Source organism: Rhinopithecus roxellana, chromosome 10 (assembly GCF_007565055.1).
Source record: "Rhinopithecus roxellana isolate Shanxi Qingling chromosome 10, ASM756505v1, whole genome shotgun sequence".
Taxonomy (NCBI): domain Eukaryota; kingdom Metazoa; phylum Chordata; class Mammalia; order Primates; family Cercopithecidae; genus Rhinopithecus; species Rhinopithecus roxellana.
Window position 1 is genome coordinate 62,113,608 of NC_044558.1, and position 19,249 is coordinate 62,132,856.

The 19,249-nt window shown below is 45.9% G+C and overlaps 1 protein-coding gene across 2 annotated transcripts; it reads left to right on the plus strand.

Moving 5' to 3' along the window:
- The first annotated feature begins 101 nt into the window (after window positions 1–101).
- PRKAG1 (protein kinase AMP-activated non-catalytic subunit gamma 1) lies at window positions 102–18,896 on the plus strand. 2 transcript variants are annotated; one of them, XM_010385418.2, is made up of 12 exons: window positions 102–194; window positions 6,081–6,129; window positions 15,385–15,494; window positions 15,692–15,773; window positions 15,870–15,928; window positions 16,069–16,114; window positions 16,218–16,272; window positions 16,552–16,678; window positions 17,259–17,424; window positions 17,583–17,620; window positions 17,884–18,030; window positions 18,168–18,896. In XM_010385418.2, exons 1-12 carry the CDS (start codon window positions 186–188, stop codon window positions 18,273–18,275), a joined length of 996 nt encoding a protein of 331 aa, XP_010383720.1. In that variant the 5' UTR covers window positions 102–185; the 3' UTR covers window positions 18,276–18,896. The 2 variants fall into 2 exon arrangements, with proteins under 2 accessions (XP_010383720.1, XP_010383722.1); XM_010385420.2 differs by lacking the exon at window positions 15,385–15,494 and having other exon boundaries at window positions 123–194.
- Window positions 18,897–19,249: the final 353 nt, after the last annotated feature.

A 19,249-nucleotide genomic window follows, 5' to 3' on the forward strand; every position in this document is an offset into this window, starting at 1 on the left:
AGAGAGGACCCGGGGGAGGGCGGTTACCGAGGCCCGCCACCGCCGGAAGGGTGGGTTACCCGCCTTCCGCCGTAGTCTGGCGACTGCCATGACGTGGGCGGAAGTGGCGTCGCCGCACCGGATGTGGGGCGGGGCCTTCCCCAAGAGTTTCCTAAAGCGAGAAAACCAAGCCGGCGCCTCTTGCAATGGAGACGGTGAGGAGCGCAGGAGGGCGGTCGGGGGCGCTGTAGAGCCTAAGACCCCCCCTTAGGAGACCGGGAGGGCCGGGCAGGGGTTGGCGCTGGTGTCTAGCAAACAAAAAGCAGCCGGGTGTCTGCCCTATCCCGTGACCGTGTCCCTCCGCTTCTTCGTTGGGCGCATCTCCTAGGACTGGGCCGCGCCCCCGCCGCCTTTCCGTACGCGGTACCCTTAGCCCAAGCAGGCAGTGACTCCTGGCCCTCCTTGGAGCCCACGTATGCCGTGGCAATCTCGGGCCTCCTTTCCTCTTAGCACCTCAAGCCCTTTTAGAGGTTTGAGAGCGCAGGGTTGTGATCCGGCTTTGCTGGGTGAGGCAGGGGACGTCCAGAGGGATCTCCGCTTGTAGGTAGCTGCTGGACCTCTGTGGTCTTTCTGTGATCCCTGCAATCCCTGGCAGGAGGACATCTGAAGATCTTTATACTGCATCCAGTGAAGTCACATTCCCTCAATAAGACCGAGAATTGAGGTTTGCTTGAAAGAGGAAAACTTGCAGTGTTAGAGGCCGATGTGTCCCTGGACAAGTTTAGGTCATGGCCCGCTCTGCGACTCTAAGGAGGAGTTTTGGCATAGCTCATTCTTGGCGAGCAGGCATTGACCAATTGTGGCAGGGCCCTGTCACCCTCCCACAGATGCCGCGGGTTGCGTGCTACATGTTTGCACCCACCCTCATTCTCAGGAGTCTTTTTCTAGCGCTCTGTAACCCCTCCCATACACTTCCCTCTCCACAGTTTTTAACCATGTGTCTTCTTTCAGGCAGAGTAACTCTTCCCATCTTGGTTTTTATCATTTGCTACTGTAGTTATGAAAGGAATGCAAGTTCACTTTGCTTTGGATTACATGCCCAGAGTAATTCTTTGCCACACCCTTTCTTCTGCCCACAGAGAGGTTGTTTCTTTCAGGTTTTCGAAAAGAAAACCGACCAAAGTACTAAATTCGCAGGCAAGGAAGCCAGTTCTGACTAATCAAGATAATCTTGAACAAAAATAAGGAGTCTAATTCCATTAAATTTAAAATAACATGTCATATTCTACTTACTTGTGAGTGTATTATGGTTTACAGAGCATTTTTATGTAGATTTTCTAATTTAGCCTTCACACTTTATGTACTGGATTAGGCTGTGGGGTGGAAGTTAAAAAGAGGAAAAAGAAAACAGCCAGGTGTGGTGGCTCACGCCTGTAATGCCAGTACTTTGGGAGGCTAAGCCAAGTGGATTGCTTGAGCTCAGGAGTTCAGCACCAGTCTGGGCAACATGATGAAACCCTGTCTTGACAAAAACAAAAACACAAAAATTACCCAGGCATGATGGTGGTGGTGCATACCTGTAGTCCCAGCTACTCTGCAGGCTCAGGTGGGAGGACTGGAGGCTGGAGTTAGCTGAGATCATGCCACTGCACTCCACTCTGAGTGACACAGCGAGATCCTGTCTCCAGAAAAAAAGAAAAGAAAGAAAACTCCTGCTTTGAAAATGTTCAGCCTAACTGGAGTAAGGGTGAGGGCAAGCCAGCAACAGCTGTTATTTAAAGGTAGACTATAATAAACGCTGTCATTAATATGAAAACAAAGGACTGTGACAGAATAGTTGAGAGAAAAATTACTTTGGACCTAGGAGAGGGCACTGCAAATTGAGAGCAAGGGCACTGAAACTGGGGGATGTGGAGAATTGGGGGTGAGCCAGCGGCTTGATGTTGCTGGCTTTGGATTTTGGTCACAGTGAGAGAAAAGACTGGAAAAGTAGGCTAAGATCAGGTCGAAGGTATTACACACCATGCTAAATTTGAACTTTGTTTTGTAATAGGGGACCCATGGAAGATTTATGAGCAAGTCAGTGAATGTCTTTTAGGAATGTTCATAGCAGCTTTCTGTACATGGACTGAGCTACTTCGGAAAGTAAAGTTTCTTGTTAATGGAGATGAAAGCCCCTTCCAAACCTGAGATACTTTGGTGAAAGCATGAAAGACAAATTGAAGAGCAGATAGATTTGGGCCAAGGACCCCAATTTAAACAGTCTTGCAGAAGTGAGAGGTAAAAGCCTAAATTAAGGCTGTAAAATTGGCAATGAGAGAGATGGATCTGAGGCATTTCTAACATACCAGCTTAGCTGATAACTGGTAAGAAGACAGCTGTACAAAACAAAAAAACAAGATGGGAACTACAGCGAGAATAATAGGATTGGAGGGACAAATGTTTTGTTTCGTATTGAAGCATTTGAGGAGTCTCTGTGACATCTATGGTTGTCAAACAAATAATTGGAAATGTAGATCAGAAGTTTGGAAGAAATTGCGAGTCTATTTGTCAGATGTAGACTGTGTCTCTGTAATATTTTGTACTTACGTGGTACAGTTGTACTTTCTCAGGTCCCCTATGTTATTAAAAGTAGAAAGGCCAGGCACAGTGGCTTATGCCTGTAATCTCAGAACTTTGGGAGGCCAAGGTGGGCGGATCGCTTGAGCCCAGGAGCTCAAGACCAGCCTGGTCAACATAGCGAGACCCCATCTCTACAAAAAAATACAATAAGTAGCTGGGCTTATTGGTGTGTGCCTGTAGTCCCAGCAGCCCAGGAGGCAGAAGTCGAAGGATTGCTTGAGCTGGGGAAGTTGAAGATACAGTGATCTGTGATCGTGCCACTGCACTCCAGCCTGGATGACAGAGTGACACCCTGTCTCAAAAAAAAAAAAAAAAAAGTAGAAGTAGATGTAACTACATAATTCCCCCTCTGATATGGTGAAACAGGCAGAAAGTTAAAAGTCATTGTCGGGCTCCGTGGCTCATGCCTGTAATCCCAGCACTTTGGGAGGCCGAGGCGGGCAGATCAAAAGGTCAGGAGTTTAAGACCAGCTTGGCTGGCCGGGCACAGTGGCTCACGCCTGTAATCCCAGCAGTTTGGGAGACCGAGGTGGGCGGATCAAGAGGTCAGGAGATCAAGACCATCCTGGCTAACACAGTGAAACCCTGTCTCTACTAAAAAATACAAAAAATTAGCCAGGCGTGGTGGCAGGCACCTGTAGTCCCAGCTACTCGGGAGGCTGAAGCAAGAGAATGGCGTGAACCTTGGAGGCGGAGTTTGCAGTGAGGGGATATCACGCCACTGCACTCCAGCCTGGGCGACAGAGCGAGACTCCATCTCAAAAAAAAAAAAAAAAAAAAGGACCAGCCTGGCCAACATAGTGAAACCCCATCTCTACTAAAAATACAAAAAAACTCAGCTGGGCATGGTGGCAGGCGCCTGTAGTCCCAGCTACTTGGGAGGCTGAGGCAGGAGAATCGCTTGAACCCGGGCGGCGGAGATTACAGCGAGCCAAGATCACGCCACTGCACTCCAGCCTGGGCAACACGACACAGCGAGACTGTCTCAAAAAAAAAAAAAAGTCACATATTCAGTTGTGTTTGACTCTGTTATGTTGGTAGCTGTATCTCTAGTTAGCTATATGTTTCTTTCCTCCCTCTGTAACTTAGTCTTAGGCATATCTGTTCATATCAGTGTGCATCATTCTTTGAGAATTAAAAAACAAAACAACTGTGAATTATATGCAAAATCCTGTGCTTGGTGGTATGGGGGATACACAGTATAAGATAGTTCTAGGTTTCCAGGAATTTATAATCTGTTTGGATAGATAATGGACAAAACAAGTATCGCACAGTACAATATGTATCATATGATGGGTAAATTCTACAGAAGTAGCTGTTTTTGTGCCTTTGTGTAGATCTTTGTGAGACTCTGATATATCATGTGTCTATCTTTATCGTAGCCCTCTCTCCTACTTACAAGTGATGAGGCTGTTGTTCTGATAGTCCTGCCAAAATGGCAGGCCACGCTGACAGTCTTATGCAGTCCAGAGGGAAGAGAGGGAGATTATCCCCCTTACTCCCTGCACTCTCCCCTAGCCCATTAAGGGAGAAAAGTTTAGGGCTGTCGTAAACTTCCCTGGTTTAGGAAGTTCAGCCAACCTCCCAGGTTGAAGTTTTTAATGTCATGTTACTACAGAAGCTGTGGGGATGAAGTATGGTTTTAAGTTATTTTGGAGATATCACCCAGAGAAAGTGGAGCCAAGACTGTTGAGGCTAGCAGATGAAAATTGTTGTGATCCCTTCTGGGTTCCTAAATAACAACGGCATTTCCAAATGTTCCCACTTGAGGGAGCACAGAAGTGGTTCTAAGTTTTGTGTAGTCAAAGCACTCTAATCTCAGACTGTCTTGGGAAGGGAAACTTGGAAAACCAGCATCCCCTGGCTATAGCAGCCTTTGTTTGACTGACAAGGGTGCTGAGTGGACTCGAGTCCCCAGTTTCAGAACATTCATGTTCCTTACCCACCTCTCAGTCATTCAGGCTTTGACTGGCTAACAGTCAGCTACAGGGATCCTCCCCAGTTGTGGCCCTCTCTCTACCATGGAGGTAGACAATGATAGAACCAATGTCTGTGGTTCTAGTGCCTACAAATATGCTTAGTTAGTGTCTGTGTTTGGGGGAAGACAATGCTATCTCTCTGGCTTCCATGTTTTAATAAAGTGGATCTGTGAGAATCTTGTAGGGGTTAGCCCTAAGCTCAGATCTTTAGTCTTAGCTTTTAAGACCTAATGTTTCATTAGGCGGTATAGTGTACAAGAACATGAGCTTTGCAGATAATGCTCATTCCGGTCAGAAGTGGATAGAAGCATTTCTGGAAGGCACAATATTGTAGCAGTATTGGTTTCTTCTCTTCTGTGATTCCAGAGAGGTAGAATTTCATCAGAATGGAATAAATACATTCAAAAATTTTATAAAAATGGCTGGTTGTGGTGGCTGATGCCTGTAATCCCAGCACTTTGTGAGACCGAGGCGGGCAGATCAGTTGAGGTCAGGAGTTTGAGAACAGCCTGGCCAACATGGTAAAAACGCTGTCTCTGTTACAAATATGAAAATGAGGTGGGTGTGGTGGCACACGCCTGTAATCCCAGCTCTCAGGAGGCTGAGGCACAAGAATCGCTTGAACCCAGGAGGAGGCAGTTGCAGTGAGCCAAGATCACGCCACTGCACTCTAGCCTGGGCAACAGAGCGCGACTCTGCCTCAAAACAAAACAAACAAACAAACAAATTTACAAAAATGAACACTGCCAAGATAACCAAACTCTTCATCAGTTATAATAAATTATTTTCTTAGGTATAAGTAGTTTTAAAATTTTTTGTTTTTTCATGTATGTTATTTATTAAAATTTTGATGTTACAAAAAAGCAGACCACAAGCTCTGGAACCAGAAGATAGGTGTTTGAATGCCACCTCCACTCCTTATCAGCCATGTGACCTTGGACAGCTTGCTTAATGTCTCTTGACTCTCAGAGACATAATCTGTGAAAATAAGGCTAATAATAGTATTTACCTCAGGGTTGTTACGAAGATTAAATGAGATCATTATTTCTGAAGAGCCTTATAAGGCTGGGTGCAGTAACTCGTGCCTGTAATCATAGTGCTTTGAGAGGCCAAGGAGGGCAATCACTTGAGCCCAGGAGTTCAAGACCAGCCTGGGCAACATGGCGAAACTCCATCTCTACTAAAAATACAAAAATTAGCTGGGTATAGTGGCATGCGCCTGTAGTCCCAGCTACTCAGGAGGCTGAAGTGAGAGAGGATCACCTGACCCCGAGGAGGTCAAGGCTGAAGTGAGCTGTGATCACACCACTGCACTCCAGTCTGGGTGACAGAGCGGGACCCTGTCTCAGAAACAGAAAAGAAAAAACAGGGTTGGGGGAGGTGGTGGCTTTATAGTGCTTTAAAGAAAGTCATTATTTGTTCACCAACCCTTCCCCTAATGTTGCTAGGCTAAAATGGATGGAACCAGGTTAAGCTGAATCTGTTTTCTTGTTTCTCCAGGTCATTTCTTCAGATAGCTCCCCAGCTCTGGAAAATGAGCATCCTCAAGGTAAGTTTACTGAAGAAAGGAAAGTGGGCATGGAAACAATAGCCTGACCCTAACAATGTCTTCAACAATGCTTTTGAATCTCTCCCCTGGGAAAGTCAAAGCAGGGCCAGATAATGTGCCAAACCACAAAAATCAGTGACAGTAGTTTGGCGAGATCACCCAGGAATAAATCTTGGGCAGATTGGGGATGGTTAATATCTTCAATTATCAAACCACTTGAGAGAAACTTCTGAGGTACAGGGAAAACTTCCATAGGCAGCTCTGGGCTGGCTAACCATGTTTTAGAAGTCCTGGGTATTTTCTGTGTAGTCCAGAAACAGTGCCACCAGGATTTTATCACCCAGCAAGCTCACTAAAGCCATTGAGTGTACACAAAAAATTATGCAAAGGGCTGGGCGCTGTGCCTTACTCCTGTAATCCCAGCACTTTGGGAGGCCGAGACAGGTGGATCACTTGAGCTCAGGAGTTTGAGACTAGCCTGACCAACCTGGTTAAACCCTATCTCTACTAAAAATACAAAATTAGCCAGGTGTGGTGGCGCATGCTTGTAATCCCAGCTACTTGGGTGGCTGAGGCAGAATTGCCTGAACCGCAGAGGCAGAAATTGCAGTGAGCCAAGATCGTGCCAAGAGTGAAACTCCATCTCAGAAAAAAAAAAATTAAATTAAATTAGAAAAAGGCTGTTAGAACTAATCTAGTAATAGAAGCACTAAACCTCTAAAATCCAGAGCACAAGGAAGACAGTTCCAGTGCCGGCCAGTGCCTATTTTATGTTTTTGAGTACATTTGCATTAGCACCAAGGCAGAAACGTGAAACTCAAATTGCCTACATGGACCAAGCAGTGAAGTGAACTACATATGATTATGACAACCTGTAGATCTTGTGTTGCATCTAAAAGAAGGTGACAACTAGACTGGCCATGGTGATTCATGACTGTATTCCCAGCACTTTGGGAGGCCAAGGCGGGTGGATCACCTGAGGTCAGGAGTTGAAGACCAGCCTGGCCAACATGGTGAAACCCCGTCTCTACTAAAAATAAAAATATGGCCGGGCGCGGTGGCTCAAGCCTGTAATCCCAGCACTTTGGGAGGCCGAGACGGGCGGATCACGAGGTCAGGAGATCGAGACCATCCTGGCTAACATGGTGAAACCCCGTCTCTACTAAAAAAACACAAAAGCTAGCTGGGCGAGGTGGCGGGCGCCTGTAGTCCCAGCTACTCGGGAGGCTGAGGCAGGAGAATGGCGTAAACCCGGGAGGCGGAGCTTGCAGTGAGCTGAGATCCGGCCACTGCACTCCAGCCTGGGCCACAGAGCGAGACTCCGTCTCAAAAAAAAATAAAAATAAAAAAATAAAAAAAATAAAAATAAAAATAAAAATATTAGCCGGGCGTGGTGCCGCACACCTGTAGTCCCAGCTACTTGGGAGGCTGAGGCAGGAGAATTGCTTGAACCTGGGAGGCAAAGGTTGCAGTGAGCCGAGATCGTGCCACTACACCCCAGCCTGGGGGACAGCGCAAGACTCTGTCTCAAAAAAAAATTACAATTAAGGCAGCTGGGTGTGGTGGCTTACGCCTGTAATCCCACCACATTGGGAGGCCGAGGCAGGTGGATCACCTGAGGTCAGGAGTTCCAGACCAGTCTGATCAACATGGTGGAACCCCATCTCTACTAAGTAGAAAACATTAGCCGAGCTTGGTGGTGGGCACCTATAATCCCAGCTACTTGGGAGGCTGAGGCAGGAGAACTGCTTGAACCCAGGAGGTGGATTTTGTTGCAGTGAGCCAAGATCATGCCATTGCACTCCAGCCTGGGCAACAAGAGTAAAACTCTGTCCCAAAAAAAAAAAAAAAAAAAGGCAACAACTATCTAGGTCTGGTCAATTAAGACCTATTTTGGCCAGATCTTCTGACTTTGAAGACACTAGACATTTGGATTTTTATGTAAATTTCTAGATTAAAAATTTTTGATTTAAATAAGTCTGGGCACAGCGTAACACCAGCACATTGAGAGGCCAAAGCAGGAGGATCACTTGCGCTCAGGAGTTTGAAACCAGCCTGGATAAGTGAGACCCTGTCTCTATAAAAAATTAAAAATTAGCCGGGCATGGTGGTGTGCACCTCTAGTCACAGCTGCTGGGGAGGCTGAGGTGGGAGGATTGCTTGAGCCCAGGAGGTTGAGGCTGCAGTGAGCCGTGATTGTGCCACTGCACTCCAGCCTGGGCAGAGAGTGAGATCCTGTCTCATTTATAAACAAACAAACAGGCCGGGTCCTGTGGCTCACGCCTGTAATCCCAACACTTTGGGAGGCCGAGGCAGGCGGATCACGAGGTCAGGAGATCAAGACCATCCTGGCCAACATGGTGAAACCCCGTCTCTACTAAAAATACAAAAAATTAGCCGGGCATGGTGGTGGGCGCCTGTAGTCCTAGCTTCTCAGGAGGCTGAGGCAGGAGAATTGCTTGAACCCGGGAGGTGGAGGTTGCAGTGAGCCGAGATGGTGCCACTGCACTCCAGCCTGGGTGACAGAGCGAGACTTGGTCTCAAAAAAAAAAAAAAAAAAAAAAAAGCACCGAGAAAGCCAAATCCAATATATTTGTGGGCCTGTGGCCTGAATGATAGTATTTAACTATCAGTGTAGTGTATGTATCTTCAACTGGTGTCCAAAAACATTTTCTTAGGAGTCTGAATTCTCAAGTTGAAATAACAATGGTAGGCTTCCAGTTAAAGATGGTAGATTGGTAGACTGGGCTGCTCATGCCTGTAATCCCAGCACTTTGGGAGGCTGAGGCGGGTGGATCACTTGAGAACAAGAGTTTGAGACCAGCCTGGCCAACATGGTGAAACCCCATCTCTACTAAAAATATAAAAATTAGCCAGGCGTGGTGACACATACCTGTAATCGCAGCTACTTGGGCGGCTGAGGCATGAGAATCGCTTGAACTCAGGAGGAGGAGGTTGCAGTGAGTGGAGATCACACCACCGCACTCCAGCTTGAGTGACAGAGCAAGACTCTGTCTCAAAAAAAAAAAAAAAAAAGATGGTACATTGAATATATATTCACAAAAAGTCCCCTAAAACCATCATAAAGGAATTTTTTTAAAGAAAAAGACACAAACAAACACACCATAGGGAAAACAGGAGAGGAGATCATAGCAATGAATTTTTGGAAGCTGAAAAGCAGACGAAAGAGTGATGAATGACTTAGATCTGAGAAGAATTATAACTAGCAGTGAGAGCCAAGAAGCATTAAGGTCTAAGAAACAGTCAGATCCCAAGATACCCTATCCCATTGAGTGATAGGGTGAGCAACAGTGAACAACTCCACCTCCCACCTGTGGCAAAGACTGGAAATCTGGCCAGGGACTCGGGCACAGCTTAGGACTGAAGTACTGCACTGAAAACAGGAGCATGTAGTGAACTATACTAGATGCTGAGCCTCCAGCCGTCTTTTCCTTTTCAGTTTCCAGAGCGCTGACAGAAAAGACTTCACCCTCCAAGCATGAAATTGAATAATCCTTCTCTCCAAAATCCTCTTGAAGGGAAGTTCTAAAATATTTAAGTATTGAATGTTTTCGTACCCAAATGATTTGCAGTCAGTAAGGCTCACTTACACACTTAGAGCTTCCACTCGGCTTTAAAGCCTCCACTCTTAAGTTATGGTTTAAGTTCTCCTTTAAACCAGGGATTACCAAACATCTAAAGAAAGGATCTGTGAAAAATGATCCAAACTGCCCCCCACCGCACCCTGGAATGTACCTTTGTTTTACTCTGAAGGCTGTATCTCCCTGGTAAAAAAATAAATAAAAGTGAAAAAGCAAACTGCCCCTCCCAAACTCATATACACACAGAAGAAACAAACAGGAAAAAAGCAACTGGAAGGAAAAGGGGAGAAGAAAACTTTAATAATATTAATATAATCTTAGGTAAAGGAACATATTTCTCAACACCTGTGAAAGTAGTATATCTTTAAAGAAAACAACAGCCGGGCATGGTGGCTCACGCCTGTAATCCCAGCACTTTGGGAGGCCAAGGCAGGCAGATCACCTGAGGTCAGGAGTTCGAGACCAGCCTGACCAATATGATGAAACCTTGTCTGTACTAAAAATACAAAAATTAACTGGGCGTGGTGGTGTGCACCTGTAATCCCAGATACTCGGGAGGCTGAGACAGGAGAATCGCTGGAACCCAGGAGGTGGAGGTTGCAGTGAGCTGAGACTGCACCATTGCATTCCAGCCTGGGCAACAAGAGCGAAACTCTGTCTCAAGAAAACAAAAGCAACAACGAAAAACCATATTTCCACCATGAAACAAGTATAGGATACAATTTTTTAAAGAAGAAATTTTCCGAAAAGAAAAAGGAAATCTTGGAAATTAAAAATATAGGCCGGGCGCAGTGGCTCAAGCCTGTAATCCCAGCACTTTGGGAGGCCGAGACGGGTGGATCCACGAGGTCAGGAGATCGAGACCATCCTGGCTAACACGGTTGAAACCCCGTCTCTACTAAAAAAATACAAAAAACTAGCCGGGCGAGGTGGCGGGCGCCTGTAGTCCCAGCTACTCGGGAGGCTGAGGCAGGAGAATGGCGTGAACCTGGGAGGCGGAGCTTGCAGTGAGCTGAGATCCGGCCACTGCACTCCAGCCAGGGAGACAGAGCGAGACTCCATCTCAAAAAAAAAAAAAAATATATATATATATATAATAGCAAAAATTTAAACCCAGCTGGAGGTTTCAAAAATCAACATGAGGAAATTTCCTAGAAAGGAGAGTTAAAAATCAACAAAGTAGAAAATAGGAGAGAAGGTGCAGTGGCTCATACCTGTAATCCCAGCACTTTGGGAGACTGAGGCGGGAGACCAGGAGTTCAAGACCAGCTCAGCAACACAGCAAGACCCTATCTCAACAAAAAAAATAAAAATTAGCCAGGCACAGTGGCATGCACTTGTAGTCCCAGCTACTAAGGAGGCTGAGACAGGAAAATTGCTTGAGCCCAGAAGGTCAAGGCTGCAGTGAGCTGTGATCTCGCCATTGCACACCAACCTGGGTGACAGAATGAAAGCCTGTCTCTTTAAAAAAAAAAAGAAATATTTCAACAACCCACAAAACAAACAAACATTAAAGGATCAGTCTAGGAGGTCCAGTTTCTAAATAGGAGTCATAGAAAGAGAAAAATGGCAATACAGAGGGAAGGAAATAATTGAGGAACGAATTCAAGAACATTTATTGGAACTTGAGGACATTAGTTTTCATATTGAAAGGACCCATTGAATATTCAGCACAATGGATGAAAGTGACCCACCCAAAGCACAGTCATCCTGAGATTTCAGAACACTGGAAACAGAGAAGATCCTATGAGTTTTCAGAGAGAAAAAAAAAAAGTCACATACAAAAAGAGTCAGAATTGCCTCTCAACAACACCAGCAGCTAGCAGGCAGCGGAGGAATGCCTTCAACATTCTGCAGGAAAATACATTCCAAGCTTTCCTGCAGATTCTCTATTCAGTCGAATTATAAATCCAAGGATGAGGGTAGAATAAAGATATCTACAGGCTGCAAAGTCTCAAAAAAAATGTACCTCCCATGCACCCTTTCTCAGGAAGGTACTGGAAGATGTGTTCCACCAAAATAAGGGAGTAATCAAAAAATACGAAAATGCGATATAGGATACAGGAGCACCAGTGGAGGAGAGACGTGAAAGGGGTACACAGGATGGTGATGAAGAAAGATCCCAGGATGACAGCGGTGCACACCAGATAAACCAGCCCAGATTTGAGCAGGTCAGAAGGCTCCAGCGAGACTTCTTTGGGTAGTTTAAATTGATAAACTATCTAATGCTTTTGAACCTCTTGAAAGGAGATTTAAACAACTGGTGAAGCATTTGGGGATTGGATTAGTTATAAGAATTATACATAGAAGGCCGGGCGCGGTGGCTCAAGCCTGTAATCCCAGCACTTTGGGAGGCCGAGACGGGCGGATCACGAGATCAGGAGATCGAGACCATCCTGGCTAACACAGTGAAACCCCGTCTGTACTAAAAAATACAAAAAACTAGCTGGGCGTGGTGGCGGGCGCCTGTAGTCCCAGCTACTTGGGAGGCTGAGGCAGGAGAATGGCGTAAACCCGGGAGGCGGAGCTTGCAGTGAGCTGAGATCTGGCCACTGCACTCCAGCCTGGGCGACAGAGCGAGACTCCGTCTCAAAAAAAAAAAAAAAGAAAAGAAAATTAAACAAACAAAAGGACAAGACATTAACTCCCGAGAAAACAAAGTTGTGAAAGGAAGAAAAAAAATCATAGTTTACTATTTGGCTTATCTCTGAATAATAAATATTCGGTCAAAATGATTTGAATACTGGCTGGGTGCAGTGCCCATGCCTGTAATCCCAGCACTTTGGGAGGCCGAAGTGGGCGGATCACATGAGGTCAGGAGTTCGAAATCAGCCTGGCCAACATGGTGAAACCCCATCTCTACTAAAATACAAAATTTAGCCGGGCATGAAGGCGGACGCCTGTAACCCCAGCTACTCGCAAGGCTGAGGCAGGAGAATCGTTTGAACTTGGAAGACCGAGGTTGTAGTAAGCTGAGATCATGCCACTGCACTCCAGCCTGGGTGACGGAGCAAGACTCCCTCTCAAAAAAAAAAAAAAAAAAAAAAAAAAAAAAGATTTAAATACGGATCTAACCAACATTATGGTTTAGCTCCTGAAGAATGGGGAGGATGGGAAGTACATGTTTGTGGTAAAGCCCTAATAGGAGAGAGAACTAGAAATTCTCTTTGGTAGGTAGATGATAAATAATGGCCCAAAATGAAAAAAAAAAAATCGGAAACTAGCAATACAAACATGTTATTTAAGGACATAGAATTAAGTACCAAAATAATCAACTAAAAGAGGTAGATAGATGTTCTCATCTCTGGGGAAGGGTAGTACAGGAAGGTGGGTTGCAAGGACTGCATTTTTTTTCTTTCTTTTTCTTTTTTTTTTTGAGACGGAGTCTCGCTCTGTCGCCCAGGCTGGAGTGCAGTGGCACAATCTTGGCTCACTGCAAGCTCCACCTCCCGGATTCCCGCCATTCTCCCGCCTCAGCCTCTGAGTAGCTGGGACTACAGGCGCCCGCCACCTCGCCCGGCTAGTTTCTTTTTTTTTTTTTTTTTTTTTTTTGAGACGGAGTCTCGCTCTGTCGCCCGAGCTGGAGTGCAGTGGCCGGATCTCAGCTCACTGCAAGCTCCGCCTCCCGGGTTCACGCCATTCTCCTGCCTCAGTCTCCCGAGTAGCTGGGACTACAGGCGCCCGCCACCTCGCCCGGCTAGTTTTTGTATTTTTTTAGTAGAGACGGGGTTTCACAGTGTTAGCGAGGATGGTCTCGATCCCCTGACCTCGTGATCCGCCCGTCTCGGCCTCCCAAAGTGCTGGGATTACAGGCTTGAGCCTTTTTTAGTAGAGACGGGGTTTCACCGTGTTAGCCAGGAGGGTCTCGATCTCCTGACCTCGTGATCCACCCGCCTCGGCCTCCCAAAGTGCTGGGATTACAGGCTTGAGCCACCGCGCCCGGCCGACTGCATTTTTTTCTTAACAAAATTTGTAAAACTGTTTGACTGTTTAAACTGTGTGTCTGTATAACTTTGGTTTAAAAATTAAATATTAAAAACCAAATTGATTAAAGACTTAAGAGCATGAAGTTTGGAATCAGATCTAGGTTTGTTTGAGTCTTTCTTGCCACTTATTAATGGGTGAACTTGAACAGTTTATTTAACAACACCTATTTTCTCATCTGAAACATGAGGACAGTACTTACACATTTGTTGTAAGGATTAAATTTTGTAATTTTTTTTTTTTTTTTTTTTTTTTTTTTTTTTGAGACAGAGTCTCACTCTGTCGCCCAGGCTGAAGTGCAGAGGCACAATCTCATCTCACTGCAACCTCCACCTCGTGGGTTCAAGCAGTTCTCCTGCCTCAGCCCCCCCGAGTAGTTGTGACTACAGGCACGTGCCACCACGCCTGGCTAATTTTTGTATTTTTTTAGTAGAGATGGGGTTTTGCCATGTTGCCAGACTGGTCTCAAACTCCTGACTTCAGGTGACCCACCTACCTTGGCCTCCCAAAGTGCTGGGTTACAGGCGTGCACCACCACGCCCAGCCAATGTAATTTATTTATTTATTATTGTTTTGACACGGAGTTTCACTCTTGTTGCCTAGGCTGGAGTGTAGTGTTACAATCTGGGCTTACCGCAACCTCTGCCTCCCGGGTTCAAGCGATTCTCCTGCCTCAGCCTCCCGAGTAGCTGGGATTACAGGCATGCGCCACCACGCCTAGCTAATTTTGTATTTTTAGTAGAGACGGGGTTTCACCATGTTAGCCAGGATGGTCTTGATCTCCTGACCTCGTGATCCACCCACCTTGGCTTCCCAAAGTGCTGGGATTACAGGCGTGAGCCACTGCGCCCGGCTAATGTAATATTTTTAAGTGCACATAGTATAGTATATAGCACATTCAAGCTATTATTTTGGGAGATTGCTTCCCTAGTTTAGAGCGAGCAATTAAAATCACAGGAATAGAAAAAGGTAAACTACCCAGGATCTCCTGGGATGATTTCTGATTTACAGGGTGATCCCAGAATGGACTATCAGGGTGTTTTGAGCCAGGTTGATTGAGCACTGGGCTCTAACTTACTGTTAATGAGAAATGGCCCAACTTGGACCATGACTTTCCCATTTGCAGGTCTTAGAATAACTTTTTTTTCAATTGAGACAGGGGTTCGCTGTGTTGCCCAGGCTGTCCTTGAGCTCCTGGGTTCAAGTGATCCTCTGCCTCAACTTCCTGAGTAGCTGGGATTACAGGTGCTTGCCACCATGCCCAGCACAGTCTTGGAAGAATTTTAAGCAGCTTACTTCATTGAAAAAAGAGGAAAGTGAAAATGTGCTAAATATATGAAAGGGAAAGCTTAGATTAAAGATGAGAAACATTTTTAGATTATAACATGTTAAAGAGAGATACTATAGGCTTTATGTTTTAGTCAACTTTCTTTTACCTATAGGGACCAATAGATAAAGTCTTAACCTGGAGATAGGGGTTGGATGAAATGGTTTCTAAGAGGTTTATGCAGGTTTTGTGGAAACAATAGGAACAAGACAGATAAGGGGCCTTATAAAAAAAAATCATGCTGTAAATATTTGAGATACTAGAACACTGTTCTGTTTTCTGTCTCTTTTGATTGGGAGTTTTTATGGGGAAGGAAGCTGCTAACTATCCCACCCTATGCAGAGACCCCAGAATCCAACAATAGCGTGTATACTTCCTTCATGAAGTCTCATCGCTGCTATGACCTGATTCCCACAAGCTCCAAATTGGTTGTATTTGATACGTCCCTGCAGGTGGGTGAATCCTCTTTTCCCTTCCCCCTTTGGAGCCTGTGGTTTAATACTTCTCATCCTATCTCATCCTAAGGGTAATATCCTTATCCTTCTGTGAAGTTAGTCTCATGTTTTACCCAACATGCCCAAACACTGTTCTTTTTTATAGTCCTGCCCCTGTGGATTTGCCTTTATGATTATTACTGTCTTGGCTACAGGTGAAGAAAGCTTTTTTTGCTTTGGTGACTAACGGTGTACGAGCTGCCCCTTTATGGGATAGTAAGAAGCAAAGTTTTGTGGGTAAGCAAAAGTTTCTGGAACACATTATTATTGCATCTTGTGCTGGGCAGGGAGACAAGCTTCAGGCAGTACTGAGGGCTTTGTCTTGTCCTCTAGGCATGCTGACCATCACTGATTTCATCAATATCCTGCACCGCTACTATAAATCAGCCTTGGTAAGGAACCTTAGCCCAATGACCAAAATCACTTTCCCTACCCTAAGTCCCTCATTCTCATTTCTTTTGCTCCCAGCAAGCCACAAGGGCTTCAGGAAGCAGAGAGATCAGGTCTCAAATTCTGTTGCTTCTGCTTTCAGGTACAGATCTATGAGCTAGAAGAACACAAGATAGAAACTTGGAGAGGTATGTAGAGAATTGGGGTTGTAAAAGGTTACAAAGGGATGGAGGGTTTCTGGGAAACGCTTTTCTGTGGTGGTATTTTGTGACCCATCCCTTTTCCCTTCAGAGGTGTACCTCCAGGATTCCTTTAAACCGCTTGTCTGCATTTCTCCTAATGCCAGGTGAGTTCCAGTTATCCATCTGTCCAAAAAGGGGAAGAGATTTGCCATCAGCCTAGCTAATGCCTTAGACACCCAGGGAAAGGGGAAGAAGAGAGAAAAGACACACACACACACACACACTCTTACACACTTTCTCTCTCTCTCTCTCTAAGTCTGGCCTGTACTCTGCCCCCCTTCCCTAACCATTAGTTTTCCCTGTTTAGTGATACACTTTATGGAGCTGTTTACTCACCCTGAGCCCCAGCACTGTGGAACTTATTATCTCCAACCCTCCCACAGCTTGTTTGATGCTGTCTCTTCATTAATTCGGAACAAGATCCACAGGCTGCCAGTTATTGACCCAGAATCAGGCAATACTTTGTATATCCTCACCCACAAGCGCATTCTGAAGTTCCTCAAATTGTTTGTAAGTGCTCCTCAGCCCAGTTCTTTTTTCTCTTTTTTCGTTTATTTATTTATTTATTGAAAAAAGAGACAAGGTCTCACTGTGTTGCCCAGGCTAGTGTCGAACTCCTGAGCTCAAGTGATCCTCCTGCCTCAGCCTCCCAAAGTGCTAGGATTACAGGTGTGAGCCACTGCATCCAGCCCCACTTCTTGTTTATTTATTAATTTATTTTGATACAAGGTCTTACTCTGTTGCCCAGGCTGGCGTGCAGAGGCACTATCATGGCTCACTGCAGCCTCCAACGTCTTGGGCTCAGGTGACCCCCAGTCTCAACCCCCAGAAGAGCTGGGACTACAGGTGTGTACCACCACACCTGGCTAATCTTTTGGTATTTTTTATAGAGATGGGGTTTTGCCAAGTTGCCCAGGCTGGTCTCGAACTCCTGGGCTCAAGCAATATGTCCCCCTCAGCCTCCCAAAGTACTGGGATTATAGGCATAAGCCGGCGCACCCAGCCCTTATTTCTAACATACTGGGTTGGAGGGGGTATCCAAGGGTGGCTTTGGGTGCCTTGAAAATTAAGCTGATGGTTCTTTCCTCAGATCACTGAGTTCCCCAAGCCAGAGTTCATGTCCAAGTCTCTGGAAGAGCTACAGATTGGCACCTATGCCAATATTGCTATGGTTCGCACTACCACCCCCGTCTATGTGGCTCTGGGGATTTTTGTACAGCATCGAGTCTCAGCCTTGCCAGTGGTGGATGAGAAGGGTGAGAGATTGGGTGAGAGAGGGAGGGAAGATCCAGGCAAGTCAGGGTGGCTCCGGGAAAATCTGCTTTCCCCTCAGCTTAGCCAGGAGGGTGATTCTGTGAGTAGGGGGAGCTTTAGACCCCAGATCCTCCTTACTGAGCTGCCTCTGTCCCCCTAGGGCGTGTGGTGGACATCTACTCCAAGTTTGATGTTATCGTGAGTGATTGTGGAGGGTTTGGGAGGTAGGGAAGGGTGGGGGGGCGCTATTAAATATGGAGAGGGAGAAGGGAGTCTCTTCTGTGATCTAAGGATCTTAGAAGCTTCCAGGCTTTCAAATCCTATTTGAAAAGGAATTGAATGAGTTGAGTATGCCTTGTGGCTGACAATTGCCCTGAATCCCTCTGGTGAGGTTGGATGGGTTCAGGGTTTGGAGGCTGGCTCTCTTGCTTCCCTGCAATCTCCTTCCTCTGTCTCCCCAGAATCTAGCAGCAGAAAAGACTTACAACAACCTAGATGTGTCTGTGACTAAAGCTCTGCAACATCGATCACATTACTTTGAGGGTGTTCTCAAGTGCTACCTGCATGAGACTCTGGAGACCATCATCAACAGGCTAGTGGAAGCAGAGGTAGGGAGGCCAGCAACCCTAAAGGAGCTGAGGGGAGCAGCCTTGAGAGTGGGGTTTGGCAAGGAGAGTAGGGGCAGAGGGGCTTCCCCTGAGGCCAGCACTAAACATTCCCTTTTTCCCTTGTTGCTCTGTGCCAGGTTCACCGACTTGTAGTGGTGGATGAAAATGATGTGGTCAAGGGAATTGTATCACTGTCTGACATCCTGCAGGCCCTGGTGCTCACAGGTGGAGAGAAGAAGCCCTGAGCTGGGGGAAGGGGTCAGGCAGCACCAGGGGATATGCCCAACTCACTGCCTGCTGGAAGCTCTGTGGGAATCAGATGAAACTTGGGGAAATTGTGACTCTGTTCCCTGCTCAGGGCCCCCTGCCCTTCTATCTGGGAGCTAGGGAAGGTATAGGGGGAGGAAGGAGAATGGATTTATAGCTACCCTTACCCTCACACATACACTTGAAAAAAACTTTCAGCCTAGCCAATTCTAGCCCGTGTCTTCTTAGACATAGCTCCCTTTCTGGGTGAACTATAGGCTCTGTGCCTCTCAGACAAATTCTGATCTCTAAGAGATCCCCAGACCTCACTTGCCTCTGCCTCCATCTCGGCCCCGATTCAACCCTAAGATGATAGCACAACAAAATTCTTCATAAATATATTTTTATTCACCTGTTCCATGCTATATGGAGGCTAAGTCCATTTAGTGACATTTCTTCCCATAATGTGAGTGGGAAGGATTGTGGGGAGGAGGGGCTTTGGGTTCCTGTGTTTGTGCATATGAAGGGAGATGGGGGTTAGGTGGAGGAGGAGGGTAGCGTGGTTAGCTAAGGTTATTGCTTTTTGTGGCAAATCTAATTAAATGACAGGAATCTCTTCATGGTATTGCAGTGTTTGATTTTTACAGTTGATGGATACTACCTTTCTACTTTATATGGCTTCTTCAACTTGTCATTAATAATAACGTGTGTACGCGCACACACACGTACACACACACACACACACACACACAAACTGTGTGCCAGACATCATTCTCAGGGCTTTACATATATTAACTAATCCTCAGAACAATAGTAGACACTATTCCAGTTTTTTACAGATTTTAAAAAATGGAGGCACAGAGAGGCTGGGTAACTAACCCAAGACCACATAGCTAGTAAAAAATGGAGCTAGGATTTGAACCCAAACAGTCTTTACTGCTACAGTAGAATTCCTACTTCTAATTCTTCTTTC